This window comes from Mus caroli, unplaced genomic scaffold (genome assembly GCF_978045245.1).
Source record: "Mus caroli unplaced genomic scaffold, Mus_caroli_1 scaffold_39, whole genome shotgun sequence".
In the NCBI taxonomy this organism is placed as follows: domain Eukaryota; kingdom Metazoa; phylum Chordata; class Mammalia; order Rodentia; family Muridae; genus Mus; species Mus caroli.
The window spans coordinates 32,834-49,875 of NW_028227294.1; the positions used below are offsets into that span (position 1 = coordinate 32,834).

The following is a 17,042-nucleotide window of genomic DNA, read 5'->3' on the forward strand; positions in this document are numbered from 1 at the left end:
GAAAAACATTAAAATACTAAAAAATAAAATCCCGAAAACTAAATAAAACCCAAACTCTAAAACACACTAAAATCTTTTCAAAATCAGAAAGAAAGGATAAAAACACATAAACAATATACTATAAGCCAGAAAACCAACCAACAAACAAACTTTAAAACATTCTACTAAAAACACTATAATCACTTGTTTGTTTGTGTGTGTGTGGGGGGGGGATGAGGAATACAGAAGAAGCCAAAAACGTCCCTAAAATTGTTCTCTTTTTTTGGTTCTGTTTTTGAATCTTTCTTTTGGGATTAATGCTACCACACCTAGCTTATTATTTTTTTTTTTGAGTTTTTGAAGACTGTAATTCTCTTTGTTTCTCTGGGTTTCCTGGAAGTCAGTCTGTAGACTCGGCTGGCCTTGAACTCAAAAGTCACCTACCGGTTCATCCCAAATGCTGGGATTAAAGGAATGGGCCACCATTGCCTGGCAAACCTAAAACTATAAAACACCAAAATTAAAACACTAAATTTTTAAATAAATATTCAAGAACACACACACACGAAAAAAATAATTTAAAAATTAAAACCTAAGAAAAACATTAAAATAATAATAATAATAATTAAAAAAAGATAAACCTGAACATAAATAAAACCCCAAAATTCTAAAAGCACAATATGATGCTTTAAAAATCTAGAATAAAATATGGAAAGGGCACTGGTAGTCTGAAAAAACAAAAACAAAACAAACAAACAAAAAAAAAAACAAAAAACAAAAAAACAAAAAACGAACACACATATAAAAACCCTACAAACTATTTAAAAAAATAAAAAAATTAAAAATAAAAAACTGCTAACATTATTAAAAAAAATGCAAAGGAAGGAAAAATTATCCCTACAACACTTTACATTTTTATTTTATTCCTTCCTTCTTCCTTCTCCCTTCTTCCTTCTTCCTTCCTTGATTATTCACTCCATCACTCCTTCTCTCCCTCCCCATCTCTCTCTCTCTCTCTCTCTCTGTTTCTTTTTTATAGTTTGAGATTTGGGAGAATAAGTTTAAAGGCATGGGCCACCATTGCATGGCAACCCTAAAACTCTGATCACCAAAATTAAAACCCTAAATTTATAAATAAATATTGAAGAACAAACATTCACAGACACACACACACACACAAATATATATTAAAAATTAAAAACCTAATAACAGCATTATAATAAAAATAATAAAAAAAAATGGGACCTGAATAAAACCCCAAAACTCTCAAAGCACTCCATGATTCTTTAATAAACTATAAAACCACACTTAAAGGACACTGGTAGTCTGGAAAAAATAAAAATTAAAAAATAAAAAAATAAAAAGAGAACACATTTATAAACCCTACAAATTATTAAAAAAAAAGCTAAAATTAAAAATAAAACAAAATGCAAAGGAAAACCAAAATTGTCCCTAAAACTCTTTACAGTCTTTATTTCCTTCCTTCCTTCCTTCCTTCCTTCCTTCCTTCTTTCCTTCCTTCCTTCCTTCCTTCCTTCCCTTCTTCTTCTTCTTCTTTCTTCTTCTTCTTCTTCTTCTTCTTCTTCTTCTTCTTCTTCTTCTTCTTCTTCTTCTTCTTCTTCTTCTTCTTCTTCTTCTTCTCCTTCTCCTTCTCCTCCTTCTCTTTCTCCTTCAACCTTCTTCTCCTTCTTCTTCTTCTTTCTTCTTCTTCTTCTCCTTCTCCTTCTCCTTCTCCTTCTCCTCCTTCTCTTTCTCCTTCAACCTTCTCCTTCTTCTTCTTCTTTCTTCTTCTTCTTCTTCTCCTTCTCCTTCTCCTTCTCCTTCTCCTTCTCCTTCTCCTTCTCCTCCTTCTCTTTCTCCTTCAACCTTCTTCTCCTTCTTCTTCTTTCTTCTTCTTCTTCTTCTTCTTCTTCTTCTTCTTCTTCTTCTTCTACTTTTTCTTCTCCTTCTTCCTCTCTCTCTCTCTCTCTCTCTCTCTCTCTCTCTCTCTCTCTCTCTCTCATCTCTCTTTCTATTTCTCTCCCCCCTCTTCTCTTTTGAGTTTAGGGAGACTGGGTATCTCTGGTTATCTCTGGAGAGAGAAGGGACACTGGTAGTCTGAAAAAAACAAAATCAAACAAACAAACAAAAAACCACACATATAAAACCCTACAAACAATTAAAAAAAAAAAGACTAGATTTCTAAAAAAACAAACAAACAAACAAACAAAACCCGCAAAGAAAGCCAAACATGTCCCTTAAACTCTTTACATTCTTTATTTTATTCCTTCCTTCTTCCTTTCTTTCTCCCTTTCTCCCTTTCTCTCTCTCTCTCTCTCTCTCTCTCTCTCTCTCTCTCTCTCTCTCTCTGTCTCTCTCTCTCTCTCTGTCTCTCTCTCTCTCTCTCTCTCTCTCTCTCTCTCTCTCTCTTTTCTTTTGAGTTTTGGGAGACTGGGTATCTCTGTGTATCTCTGGTTCTCCTGGAAGGCACTCTGTAGAATAGGCTGTACTCCAACTCAAATATTTCCTACCTCTTCCTCCCAAGTGCTACATTAAACTCATGGGCCACAATTACCTGGCATCTGTAAAATTATGAAATCTAAAATTAAAACACCAAAATTTTAAATAAATTTCAAGAACACACACACCACAAAAAAAAGAAAACAAAAAAAAAAAACAAAAAAAAATAAGAAAAACATTAAAATAATAAAAAATAAAATCCCGAAGACTAAATGAAACACCAAAACTCTTAAATACACTAACATCTTTTCAAAACGAGTAAGAAAGATAAACAAAAAACAAAAAAACAAAAAATACTAGAAGCTTGAAAGGAAATAACAAACAAATTTTAAAAACACGCTACTAAAAACACTACAATCCCTGAAAAAGAAAAAGAAAAAAAAAGAAAAAGAAAAGAAAAAACCTAAAATTAAAAAAAATACACAATATCAAAAATGTCATTAAAATTATTTTCTTTTTTTTTTTCTGTTTGTTTGGGTTTGTTGTTGTTGTTGTTTCGTTTTTTGTTTTTTTAGGTTGTTGTTGTTGTTTGTTTTTTTGTTTTGGGATTAAAGGCTAGCACTACCTAGCCTGGCCTTTTTTTTTTTTTTTTTTTTTTTTTTGAGTATTTGAGTTTTTTAGACTGTAATTCTGTTTTTGTCTCTGGATGTCCTGGAACTCACTCTGTAAACCTGGCTGGCCTTAAACTCAGAAATCACCTACCTGTTCAACCTAAGTGGTGGGTTTAAAGACATGGGCCATCGTTGCCTGGGAATCCTAAAATTATGAAACACCAAAATTAAAACCCTAATTTTTAAAATGATTATTTAAGAACACACACACACACAAATAAATTTAAAAATTAAAAACCTCAGAACAATATTAAAATAATAATTAAAAAAATAAAGACTTGGACCTAATTAAAACCCTAAAACTCTAAAAAGCACACTATGATTCTTTAAAAAACTAGAAAAAGCACGAAAAAGACACTGGTAGTCTGAAAAAATAAATAGAACACATATAAAAATCCTTACAAACCATTAAAAAAAAAAATAAACGCTAAAATTAAGAGAAAAAAAATTGCCAAGGAAGCCAAACTTGTCCCTAAAACTCTTTACATTCTTTATTTTATTCATTCTTCCTTCCTTCCTTCCTTCCTTCCTTCCTTCCTTCCTTCCTTCCTTCCTTCCTCCCTCCCTCCCTCCCTCCCTCTCCCTCCCTCCCTCCCTCCCTCCCTCCCTCCTTCCCTCTCTCTCTCTCTCTCTCTCTCTCTCTCTCTCTCTCTCTCTCTCTCTCTCTTTCTCTTTCTCTCTTTGTTTCTTTTTTCTTTTTTCTTTTTTCAATTTTGGGAGACTGGGTATGATCATCCCAAGTGCTAGGTTTGAAGACATGGAACACCATTGCCTGGCAACCCTAAAACTATAAAATACCAAAATTAAAACCCTAATTTTTTAAATAAATATTCAAGAACCCATACACACACACACACACAAATAAATTAAAAAAATTAAAACGATAAAAAACATTAAAATAATAATAATTTTTAAAAAATCTGAACCTAAATAAAACCCCACAACTCTAAAGCACACTATAATTCTTAAAAAAAAAGAAAAAAACAAGAAAAGGACACTGGAAGTCTGAAAAAAGGAAAAAAATAAACAAACAAACAAAACAAAACAAACAAAACAAAACAAAAAAAAAAACAACAAAAACAAAAAACCAGAACATATATAAAACCCTACAAACCATTACAGAAAACACTAAAATTCTAAAAATAAAATAAAATAAAATAAAATAAAATAATGCAAAGGAAGTAAAAAATGTCCTTGAAACACTTTGCATTTTTTATTTTATTCCTTCCTTCTTCCTTCCTTTATTTCTTTTTTCCTTCCTTCCTTCCTTCCTTCCTTCCTTCCTTCCTTCCTTCCTTCCTTCTTTGTTTTGTTTAGTTTTGTTTTGTTTTGGAGAGTGTGGTTCTCTGTGCATCTCTGGCTGTCCTGGATCTCTCTCTGTAGACAATGTTGGCCTTGAACTCAAAAATCCCCTACCACTTTTTCACAAGTGCTATGTTAAAGGCATGGGCCACCATTGCCTGGCAACCCTAAAACTTTGAAACACCAAAATTAAAACCTTCATATAAAAATAAAATTCCAGAAGTATAGCAACAAAAAGAAAAAACTAAGAAGAACATTAAAATAAAAAAACAAAACAAAAAAAGCCCCTGAAACCAAAAATAAAACCTCAAAAACGGGAAACGAACTAAAATCCTTAAAAAAAAAAAAAAAAATATATTGGAAGCCGAAAAACAAAACAAAACACAACAACAAAAAAAAGAAAACTCTAAAAGTCTCTTATAAAAATTCTACACACCATGAAAACAACAAAAACCCTAAAATTCTAAAAAAAAACAAAAAAACAAAAATGGCCCTAAAGTTCATTTCTTATTTTCTTTCCTTTTTTCTTTCTCTCTTTCTTTCTTTCTTCTTTCTTTCTTTTCTTTCTTTCTTTCTTTCTTTCTTTCTTTCTTTCTTTCTTTCTTTCTTTCTTTCTTTCTTTCTTTCTTCCTTTCTTTCTTCCTTTCTTTCTTTCTTTCTTTCTTTCTTTCTTTCTTTCTTTCTTTCTTTCTTTCTTTCTTTCCTTCTTTCAGGGATTAAAGGCATGCACCACCATGCCTGGCTTCCTTTTTTGAGTTTTTAAAGACTGTACTTCTCTTTGTATCTGTGGCTGTCCTGGGATTCATCCTGTAGACCAGGCTTGCCTTGAACTCAAAAACCACATACCTGTTCATCCCAATTGCTGGATTTAAGGGCAGAGGTCACCATGGCCTAGCAAACCTAAAACTATAAAACAACAAAATTAAACCCTAAAATTTTAAATGAATTGTCAAGAACACACACACACATACACACAAAAAACAAAAACAAAAATGAAAACAAAAACAAAAACATTAAAATACTAAAAAAGAAACCAAAAAACTAAAACAAAACAAATCAAAAAAACACAAACACAAAAAAATCAAAAACCAAAAAAAACCCAAACCCTGGAGCCTATATAAAATGCCAAAAGCCTAAAACACACTAAAATACTAAACAAACGAACAAAAAAAACAAAAAAACGAGAAAAAAAAAACACTAAAAACACACTGGAAGACTGAAAACAAAAAAAACCCTCTTATAAAAACCCTACAAACCCTAAAAAACAAAAATAAAAAAACTCAAATTATATATATATATATATATACACACAAGAAGCCAAAACGGTCCCTAAAATTCTTTCCATTCTCTCTTTATTTTTTCTTTCCTTCTTTTCTTCCTCCCTCCCTCCCTCCCTCCGTCCCTCCCTCCCTCCTTTCTTTCTTTCTTTCTTTTTTTTTTTTTTTTGAGGTTTTGGAGACTCTGGTTCTCTTTCCATCTCTGACTGTCCTGGAGCTCACTCTGAAGCCAAGGCTGGCCTTGAAATAAATATTTCACCTACCTCTTTCTCTCAATTGCTGGGTTAAAGGCATGGGCCACCATTGCTTGGTAAGTCTAAAACTATGAAATGCCAAAATTAAAATCATCAAATATAAATAAATATTCAAGAACAACAATAACAACAATAACTAAGAAGAACGTTGAAATATTAAAAGAAATAAATTTCCAGAATCCTAAATGAAAACCCAATACCCTGAAATACATTAAAAATCCTTTAATAAAAACAGAAAGAAAAAAAAAACCTAAAAATACTTTAGAAAGGAAAAAAAAAACTGTAAAACACTCTTCTAAAACCCTACAAACCATAAAACAAAACAAAACAAAACCCTAAAATTCAAAAAAAAAACAAAACCAAAGATGGCAAAAATGGCCCTAAAGTTCGATTCTTTCTTTCTTTTACTCTATCTTTCTCTCTTTCTCTCTTTCTTCCTTCCTTTCTTTCATTCTTCCTTCCTATCTTTCTTTCTTTCTTTCTTTCTTTCTTTCTTTCTTTCTTTCTATCATTTCTCTCTTTCTTTTTTTTTCAAAACCAGTAAAATGAAGAAATAAATAAATAAAATTTACAATAGAATGCTGAAAAAAAACCCTAAAATTCTAAAAAAAAAAAAAAAAAACAAGAAAAGAAAAGAAAGGAAAAGAAAAGAAAAGAAAAGAAAAGAAAAGAAAAAATACACAAGAATTCAAAAATGTCCCTAAAATTGATCAGTTCCCGGAAGCATGGTAGAATGCTGGCAGATGTTAGAGTAGTAGTTAAGAACTACTTTCTCATCCATAGGCAGAGAAAGTGACAATAAGCTTGGTGTGGGCTTTTGACTCTTCAAAGGCTACACTCAATAAGACACTTCTTCAAACAAAGCCATGTCTCCTAATCTTCTCAAATATAATAACAATCCATGGTCACTAAAAATACAAAAATATATACATATGGGGTTCACACCATTTTTTTTTTATTAGACCAGCTGCTACTAGATAGTGGGAAAGATGGTAAGAATGAAATGGGTATTAGATGTAAGGTAACATGATGTATAGAAAATTATTGTAGGTTCTCAAGAAAAAAAATCTAAGGGACTACTACAATGTTAAGCAAGCTGAAAAATTTAGAGTAAGACAGGGTCCCAAATATAATAAAAGTATGATATAGCAAACTTTTGCTAAAGGATTAAGTTTTCCTTGTGAAATAACTTATTTTCCTTACACTTCAATTTTATTGACAATATTATTCATTCTTAAAGAAACTGTTTTCATTATTGTTTTCTTGGTGCCATGTATGGAAATAGTCTATTGATTCAAAGAGATGATAATTCTTACAGAATAAAACACCCACATTTCATGAGAAATTTAACTGATATAACTACAGACATCACAGGGCCTAGATAAATATACTAAAAACCTATTGTGATGGCTACTCTTGGTTGTCAACTTGACTACCTCTGGAGTGAACTACAATCGAGAAATTTAGAACAAACCTGTGGGATTTCTTGGGAGGGAGGGACTTGGTTTTAACCATTGAGTCAAGAAGAAACATGCTATTAATCTGGATCTTGAGGCAGGAATACACTCCTCTGCTGGAGCTTACAAAAGGACATGGAAAAAGAAAGCTTCTTGTTCTTGCCTTCTTGCTCTTGCCTTGCTAGCAAGTGCATTCCTTCCCTGTCATTTCATCAACCCACTCCAGTATATGTGTGTGTGTGTGTGTGTGCTTGAACGTGTGTTTGTACGTGTGCTTGTGTGTCTGTGTGTGTATTAGGTTGTGTGTGAAGCTGTGTGTATGTGTTTGCCTATGAGTGTATGTGTGTGCATGTAACGGTATGTAAACAGAAAGAGAAGATCTTTTTCCCTAGAGAACCTTTACTAACCCACCTATAGAAATATTTTGTTAATTACAAAGGCCTCTTCTTACAGGAATGGTGGCTTTGACAGCTAAGAGAGTTCTCAAGTGGAATTTTCATATGTGAAATTTGTCCATGTTAAGAAAAGTGATAGAAAACTGTTTTACCTGGCTTCCAGTGAAATCTTCTATGGATGGTCATAACACTTTGATTCAAAGGGAAAAATGATGGTGGAATAGTGAATATTTAAAAAAAAATTGCTGTTTCTTGGCAAGTTATATCCATAGAAAATTGATCATATTCATCAGCATATTATGAAGCTATCTTTTTTATGTTTACTTATTTTTATTGGATATTTTATTTATTTACACTTCAAATGTTATCTCCTTTCCTGGTTTCCCGCCTCTCAGAAATTCTGTATCCCATCCTCTCTCCCCCTGCTCAAAAGAGGGTGTTCCTCTACTCACCCACCCACACCCACTTCCCTGCTCTCAACTTTCCTCCACTGGGGCATCTATCATGCCATGAAGCTGTATTTTATATCTTCACATTCAACATTTTCCAACTTTAAACTGGTCCCATCCATTGAATCAAGGAGGCAAGCATAAAGACCATTATGTGGTAAGTTGCAACTGTCGAGTCCTGAAGGTATTTATAGAATGTAGCTTAATTTCTGGTATTTAAATTATTCTTAATATTTAAGCCTTCAATTTGGAGAGGGATAGTTGGCCATGATTCTTAACATAGTAATGATGCCATAAACATTAATATTCCTCTAGAATAGTTCTATACATGAACTTTGGGAAAAATTATGGAGACACATAAAATCTCCCTTTTCATAGGAATAATATTAGAAGGAGGAAATAATAGACAAACAAGTACATTATATCTAATGGGTAGTGACAAGCACAGAAATTGCCCAAAAAAAAAGAAAAAAAAATTCTAAAATTTGATCTGTGTGTTTTAAATATTGGGAAAAAAATCTCAATATTAAATGCTTTCTCAATAGAAGAGAAAAATGGGGAGTATATATTTAACTGTCCACAAAAAAGAAAGAAAGAAAGAAAAAAAGAAGGAAAGAAAGAAAGAAAGAAAGAAAGAAACAAACAAACAAAAATGGTTGCCAGAAAAAAGTCCACTGTGTGTGTGTGTGTGTGTGTGTGTGTGTGTGTGTGTGTGTGTGTGTGTGTGTGTGTGTGTGTGAATGTTTTCATATATGGAATAAAGGAAAAAAACAAAATGGTAAGTGATATTGTAAATTATGAAAACAAAATTTACTACATCCACACAATGGATAAAGAAGAAAATATTATTGTATATTACAGCATCTGGAAAACAGTATTATGAGAAATAAAAGAGAAAACCAACATATTATACCATTAAGTGGGTCATCCAGAAATGAGGAGTGACTGCTTAAATGGTTTACAGACTTAGAAGATGATGGCACATTTCCTAAATATTATCACTACAATGTAAATGCATTTTACATTTAAAGGGTAAATGTTATAAATGAATCTCAGTGAAGCTTTTATTTTAAAATGTTCCTTTAGAGTCCTTTGGTAAAATATACAAACCCATAGACATTCTGTTTTTCCTGTAGGATGTCTCAACTTTGTATTACTTTCCCATTTCAGTCTTATTTCAAATAGTGAAGATTAATATGAAGCACATCTAAAGTATGAAGTGAAGAGTTTTTTGAACATTCAAAGAAATGTTCAGGAAAAATAAATTGTTTTTAACAAAATTCAAAGAGATGTAACATGAAAAGACAGAATCAACATCGAAAAGGCTTCCTTTTCTACCATACTATTCCTTTTGGGGGTGTTATAAACACAAAAAGAAAGTCTATAGGTAGGGCTGCTTTTTACATTGCAAGCATCAACACCTTTTAGGGACAAATCAGACACTATCACTGCCCCCCCCCCGCATCCTTCCCCACCCCCACACCCCCAATTTAGAATGAGAGGCAGCTCCTGCCTTGTCTCTAGTTATAATGCTTGTTTCTATTTTGTCACGGTTGTGCAATAATTTCCTCGACTCCCTGAGGACAGCTATGCCCCCGCCATTTGTGCCTAGGCCAGTGTTTATCCAACAGTCAAATCACCTCCATCCAGCCTATAAACCATGAATACTGCCAGTCTCGCTGTGAGAAAGGATAATGAAAGAGACCAATTTCGGGAAGGGTTCAAAATCGGTGCCACCAAGAACGAACAGGATGCTAGTAAGATGTTCATCGGGGGACTTTCCCAAGAAATGAGCAAGCAGGTACTTCTGGAATACTTGTCTAAGTTTGGTGAAGTAATAGACTTTATTATAAAAACAGACCCAAATACTGGTCTGTCTAGGGGATTTGGATTCGTGCTTTTCAAAGACAGTGCCACAGTAGAGAAGGTGCTTCGAGTGAAAGACCACAAAGTTGATGGCAAGAAAATAAAATTTAAAAGGGCTAAAGCCCTGGTATCTCAATTCTCCAATAAAAAGATTTTTGTGGGTGGGCTGAACCCGCGGATGTCTAAAGAAAAAATAAGAGCTTACTTTGGCACACTTGGGCAGATAGAGGCTATAGAGCTTCCACTGTGTTCAGATACGCAGGAAAGAAGAGCTTTCGGCTTTATCAAATACAGGGATGAAAACCCCGTTAGAAAGGTTTTAGAAACCAGGTACCATTTCATTGGCTCCAGTCGTTGTGAAGTTAAAATGGCATACCCTAAAGAATATACAGCTAGACAGTTGAGTAAAAGAAAGACTATAGCTAAGGATAGGACAAGAAAATCAGTTCCAGCTGTGGAGTTAGAAAACAATTGGAGAGGAGGAAGCAGCCCAAGCTTCCACACTATGGCTAACCCCGATGCTCAAGAAGCCAACCAAGATGCCCACAGAGCTGACTCATATACTTCTAGAGCAAACTCGGATGTACCTTTGGCAACTGTCCGTGGTTTCAGGGATACCCCCAATGCTTTCCAGTCGAACTCTAATGTTTTTTTTTTTTTTTTTTTTTTTTGACAAATTCAACTGCTTTCATGGCAAGCAGTAATACTTTGAGGTCAAGCTCAAATACTGTATGGGTAATCAATTGTGCTCTGGAGGCAAACCCAAATACCTTCTTGGCAAGCCAGTATACTCTTCCAAACACCTTAAGTATAAGCCAATACACTTTGGGAACATACGGAAATTCCTTAGGAGTGAGCCAGTATGCTTTGGCAGCATTTTCAAATACTTTCGGGATAAACCAATATGCTTTGGGGGCAAATCAAAATGCTTTCTGGACAAACCAGTATCCTTTTGGAACATACTCAGATGCTTATGGGACAGGCCAATATGCTTCTGGAACAAGTCCAAATGCTTTTGGGGCAGGCCAGTATAGTTTGGGTACCAACTCAGATACCTGCAGGACAAACTGCTATGCTCATGTGGCAAATCCATACAATATCTGGACAAACCAAAATGTTTTGGCGACAAACCCACATGTTTTCAGGATAAGCCAGTATGTTCTTGGGGCAAACCCAAGTGCCTTTGGGTCAAGTCAGTATTCGGTGGGAGCAACCCAAAACAGTTTTGGACAAAATCTACATAACATCTGAGCAAATGGAAACTTTTGTGGGGCAGCTGGAAGTGGTGGAAGTACTGGACGAGTTAATTTTTCTCAAGTGTATGGCAATTTCCTGAATGTCTGGAATACACTGCCAGCTTTTCACGGCCCTGATGGCGATCATTTCTCCCTCTACAGTTATGGGGCTTATGATGCAAGATCTGCACCTAATTACAATGTGCAAGTAAGCTTGTCAACACTCCCTGGGAATGGTTACCAGAGAATTTTTTCAGCGTTTTGAAGCCTAACTACAAATCCTCTATCCGAGGACCATTCTGTCCAACAATAAAACATTCAGTAACTTATATGAAATGGCCCAACTACTGATTGATTGGACATTGCCATCATTTGCAGCAACTTTTGAAGTATCAATACATTTTCTATCACCTTTAACCATTGGACCTACAATAAAAAGACAAAGGCTTGAAACTTACTTGCTGAAGGTTTTTCTGGAAAATAAACATTGAAAACATTTATTTTTGAGTGACTGCTGTTTTGAATTGGGTTATTCTTTTGACCTTTACATGTGTTTTGCTGCAGAGAGGGAAGAGACATTTATTACTGCCCCCTTATCTTGAATTCTGTGTTGCTGTGTTTGGGTTAGAGGTACTCATACAGTCCATTCAACTAGTTAATTTCAGTGAATAGAAACAAATTGCTTCTGAATAATTTCTGAAAAATATATTTTTATGTTTGTTGCATGTCCCAAATGTACACATTCTCATGATGTGAAACACAATCACTATTGCAAACGACTTTTACTTTTGTGAATTCTATTGTTAGTTAATCCAGGAATTTCCCCTTTACCTTATGACAACACAGTATGACAAGCTTATAGTTTCCTAATTAGAAATCACCAGTTTTATTCCTTGGTCTTTATTCTGGCTCTGTTTTTACCCTTATTTTGAGACAGAGACTTATTAAGTTACATAGGCTACACTTTAACAAGGTGACTTTGAACTTGAAAACCTTCTGCCTCAGCATTACTTGGTTTTATTTCTAAATATTCAGTGATTTTTCTCCCTCAGTCTACCTTCTATTTACAGGGATCTATTCTATGTCAGAAATTAAATACAGGGAAACAATCCCAAGAGGATAGAATTATACCTAATCATGAAGAGATATTTTACAAAAGATGGCTTGCCCAGCCATCTAAAATATATCTTGGCCAGGGGCTTACAGGAGGGATAAGTGAAGTGAGTTGGCCTTTGCCAATAATAATTGAGGAGGCATGCAAAGTTGAGAATAAAGACAACACTCATCTTAGTAACACAGCATTTTCTTGTTTGGTTGGTTGGATATTTAGTTTGATATTGTGTTTGCTTGTTTGATTAAGAGTAGAAACAGGGTGTGTGCATGATTACTAAGGAAAGGGTAGTAAAAAGGGCTTCAACATTCTCAGCAGCAACATAACAAACCATCAATGTGAATTCTTTATATTTCAATTTTTCGAGTAAATAGTCATTGTTTTTAAAGGAAAAGATTTAATGCTAAATATAATATCTAAATACTATCAAAAATCTGTTTCAGCATGTAATCTAAACATTTTCTGGGACAACAAGTCCTTGCCATATCAGCAATTTAGAACTAATATCTTCTAAAATGCACATGGACAATGGAAGTTTTGGCATATTAGTGGAATTGTGAACGAGATATTGTTAGCAAGGTTAATAAACTCATGAGATCAAATAATGTAGACCATCCATTCCCCTAGAATCCAAACATGAGAGAAATTAGAATGTGCAGTTACTCACTAAAGGAGGGAAAACATATAGCCTTAAGGAGCTATGAGAGTCCAAGTTACTCCATAAAGGTGCATACCCCACAAAAATATCCTAGTGTTCAAGATTCTGTCTTCTGAAACAGGCCAGGTACCAAAAGTCTCTGGAACGACTTTGTGGGTCAGGAGCTGACCTGGCTTTCACTCACCACTGTGAAGATACTGAACACGACTTCAAGGAATTCTAGCGTCTCCAAGTGGAATAGTTGTGCAAACTCTGACCAGTTCTCTGTGACATCACCTATCTCGCTTACATCATAGAACCCCTATCAGGCTGGTTCCTTCTGGTGTTACACTCAGAAACGTTGAGCATCTAGAATTTATATTTTCATATGGCCTCCTAGAAATCCAAAATAAATAAATAAATAAATAAATAAATAAATAAATAAATAAATAAATGAATGAATGAATGAATGAATAAACGAATAAACGAATAAACGAATAAATAACGAATAAATAAATGAATAAATCAATAAGCGAATACGCAAATAAGTGAATAAATTAAACGAATAAATGAAGAAATGAATAAATAATAATAAATGAATAAATGAATAAATGAAATGAATAAATGAATAAATGAATAGATGAAGAGATGAATAGATGAATAGATGAATAGATGAATAAATGAATAAATGAATAAATGAATAATTGAATAATTGAATAAATGAATCCCTATAAAAATGGCCTGATTTCCTGATTCACATGCTGCTCAAGTAGATTCACTCTTGCACCATTTTTATTGTGTATTTGCTTTTCTTGTTTGTTTGTTTGTTTTGTTTTGTTTGTTTGTTTACTTTTTTTTTTATTTTCCTTCTGTGAAAGTCTTCGGTGTCTGGCATGCCAACATACTTGGTGGTTATTTTTCCTGTACCAATCTTTCCCTTGGTTATCTTTAAGCTATTCTTGGAATCAGAAATGTTGCCAGACTCTTGAGGCAACACACAGGATAGCACAATATTCACTTTATGAAAACCCACAGTTAGAGGAGGACAATTTTTATTCAAACAAAGCTGGAATTTAATAGGATTGAATACATTGCATTGAAGCCAATTGCAATCATGAATTATGTATTCTTTGTAAAGTGCAAGGAAATCATAGACCTTGGGTCTGCTTTCAAATTTGAGTTAAACTTAAAAGAAACCCGATATCTACCAGTCACATTTTAAATGTCTTTAAAATTTACCAGCATTTCTGGTTACAAGGATATTCGTAGATTAAATGCAGTAAAACAGGAAGAAATAGATAACGTAATCTTACTTTTGAAATATGGGTAGACAGAATTCTGGACATAGGTAAGAATGGAATTTACTTACAAATTAGAGGGCACTTTAATTGTTCATGCCACATTGATCTTAAGTGCTTAAAAAATGTTTTTTCAGTCCCCTCCACACATTACATCCTCTTTATAGGGGATGACCCCAACTACATAGTGGGTTAGATTCTTCCAGGTCAGCCACCAACAAAAGATCATTCCTTACAGAGGTGACCACAGGCCAGTGTGATGGAGACAGTGTTCATCTGAGGTACTATCTTCCCAGGTTGATTTACGTTCTAAAAAAATCTAAGAAGCACCTCTACACATCCATATCATCAATGTTGATTGTTATACTGTGTGAAATAGACAAGCTATGGAGGAAATATAGATGCCAGCCCCACTGGATGAATTTCTTAAAAATGAGAGAGAGAGAGAGAGAGAGAGAGAGAGAGAGAGAGAGAGAGAGAGAGAGAGAGAGAGAGAGAGAGAGAGAGAGAGAAGGAGAGAGGTATTTCTCATCAAATTGTGTTAGGTGAGACAAGCTAAAATCAAAATGACAATTGTCAATTTATAATTTTAATAAGGCACATTAAATAAAAGGAGATATTTTGGAAGAGTAAGGGCACCAGCAGGGGGGTCTGAGAAGATAGAAATGGAGGATAGTGGGGAGGATGAAAATGGTTAAAGGTCACTATTGACCTGTGCAAAGAGTCACAACAAAGCCCAGTGACTTGTACATTTAAAGCACATTGGTATTAAGTAGCTGATTCTAAATGATGGTTTGATTAAATTGGGAATTTTAGCTTCAAGACACTATTAAATTTATTTATGTTTCTACTCTCATGTGGATGTTGCATTTTGAGCTGGATATGGGTGACAGGATATGGCAAAGTGATTAAGTTTTGTATATCATTATGCATCAAAAAAAAGTCACTCAGTGGGCTGCCATGCTTTCACAGGGAAGAAAGTAGCTAGAGATTTTAAGTGTACATGAGGTATAAAGAATATTGCCCCCACACTACTATAGATTTTCAAATATTCACCTTCATATGATGCTTCAATGTGTTTCCGCAAATGTAATTTTCTGTAGACTAATCCTCAGGTTTTAATATATTTGGAAAAATTGGACTGGGTCAGGAGGGATAGGACCTACAAATAAAAATCAATGAATAATGCTGTCATAGAAAAGGTTTAATTATGACAGGGAGTTTGTTTCCTTGTTACTAGCCCATTGGATCCCTTCTGTGAGGGCAACATCCAACGAGAATTTCTTCATCTACTGATGGTGTCTTCATCTTGAATTTCCTGGCTCCTGAAAAGAAGTCATGCAAAATATGCTTCATTATATACTAGAAATCAGTGTCATTCTTTTTGTCAATACAAGATGTATGATTATGTCTCAAAATCATGAGCAACTGGGCCATAGAGGAAAAAAAATAGGCTATTTGTGCTGACTAAAGACGGGATGAGTTCAGTATTATCATGTGCACTCTTCGTGAAAGAAAGCAGCATAGCAGGTGAGAATAGATCAGAGAAATACAGCCCAGGAGGGACTCTGCCATCTGCTGTTGGCCTTGGAGATATAAAGGAACACTACATAAGGGATCCCTAGAAAGAGTGCCAGCCACTGCTTTTAGCTAGTGGAACCAGTTTTAGAATCATCATTTTCTAGATTTTAAAAGAAAACAAGATTACTCTAATTTACTAAGTATGGCCATTTGATACTTCAGTGATCATCAACAAGGTGTACAGGTTTGGACAGAAGTATGGGGACTCAGAAAAAGCCTGTTCTTGGAACTCCCTCTGCCTTCAAGTGAGGGAGACATCTTCCCAGCAATACTAGTAAACACTCTATATTGGTAATGGTACCCCCATCGTGTCCAGATTAGTGGTTTTCAAACCATTGGTTGAGACTCCTCTCAGGGCTCAAACAACCTTTTTAAAAGTATCCCATATCAAATATCTTGTTTATAAGATATATACATTACAATCGATGACTATAACAAAATTATAATTTGAAGTTGAAATGAAATAACATTATGGTTTGGGAGCTGTGTTTTAAAGGATTACAATATTGGGAAAATTGAGTATTTCTATTTCTGACTACTCTAAATCATGCCTGTCAGTATCATCTGGAGGAATAACCCCCTCTATTCAATCTGGAACTCCCGGAAAAATTAATACATAACCCAAAATTATGAAAGTTAAACAGCGGCTGTACCATAGTCTATAAGCAGGGCATGCTGACATATTAAGCAAATGAGGAAAAAAAGTAAATCACTCTGACTCCATGATATTTTGCCAAATGAGAAGCAGAGGAGTAAAAGTGGTGACATTACCCAAGTGGTGACATCAAGAGGAAAGCATTGTCAGAATAACTAGCAAAATTTTTAAATACATGCCCTAAAGTCTGGATTTAAATTAGGTGAGAATCTTCCAAAGCAAAAGGAAGTGCAGAATCTTGAAGAAGGAGTTGAGGAAACAAGAGAAAAGCAAAGGGGAATTAACCAAATAAAAACAGTCAGAAGAAGTAGGTATGAAAGACATATCTGGGTAAGATGAACAGAGAAGTGGAGGTTAGAGGAGGCAGAAGGGACTGAGAAGATGGCTCACAGCTTAGGAACACTGGTTGCTTTTGAAGAGGAACAGGGTTCAATTA

At 34.4% G+C, this 17,042-nt stretch overlaps 1 protein-coding gene across 1 annotated transcript; it reads left to right on the top strand.

Annotated features, from left to right (window-relative positions):
- Nucleotides 1-9,883: 9,883 nt before the first annotated feature.
- LOC146999776 (uncharacterized) lies at nucleotides 9,884-11,589 on the top strand. The gene is given in 2 exon segments (XM_085834440.1): nucleotides 9,884-10,738; nucleotides 10,741-11,589. Coding segments are annotated over 2 exon segments (1,704 nt in total).
- Nucleotides 11,590-17,042: the final 5,453 nt, after the last annotated feature.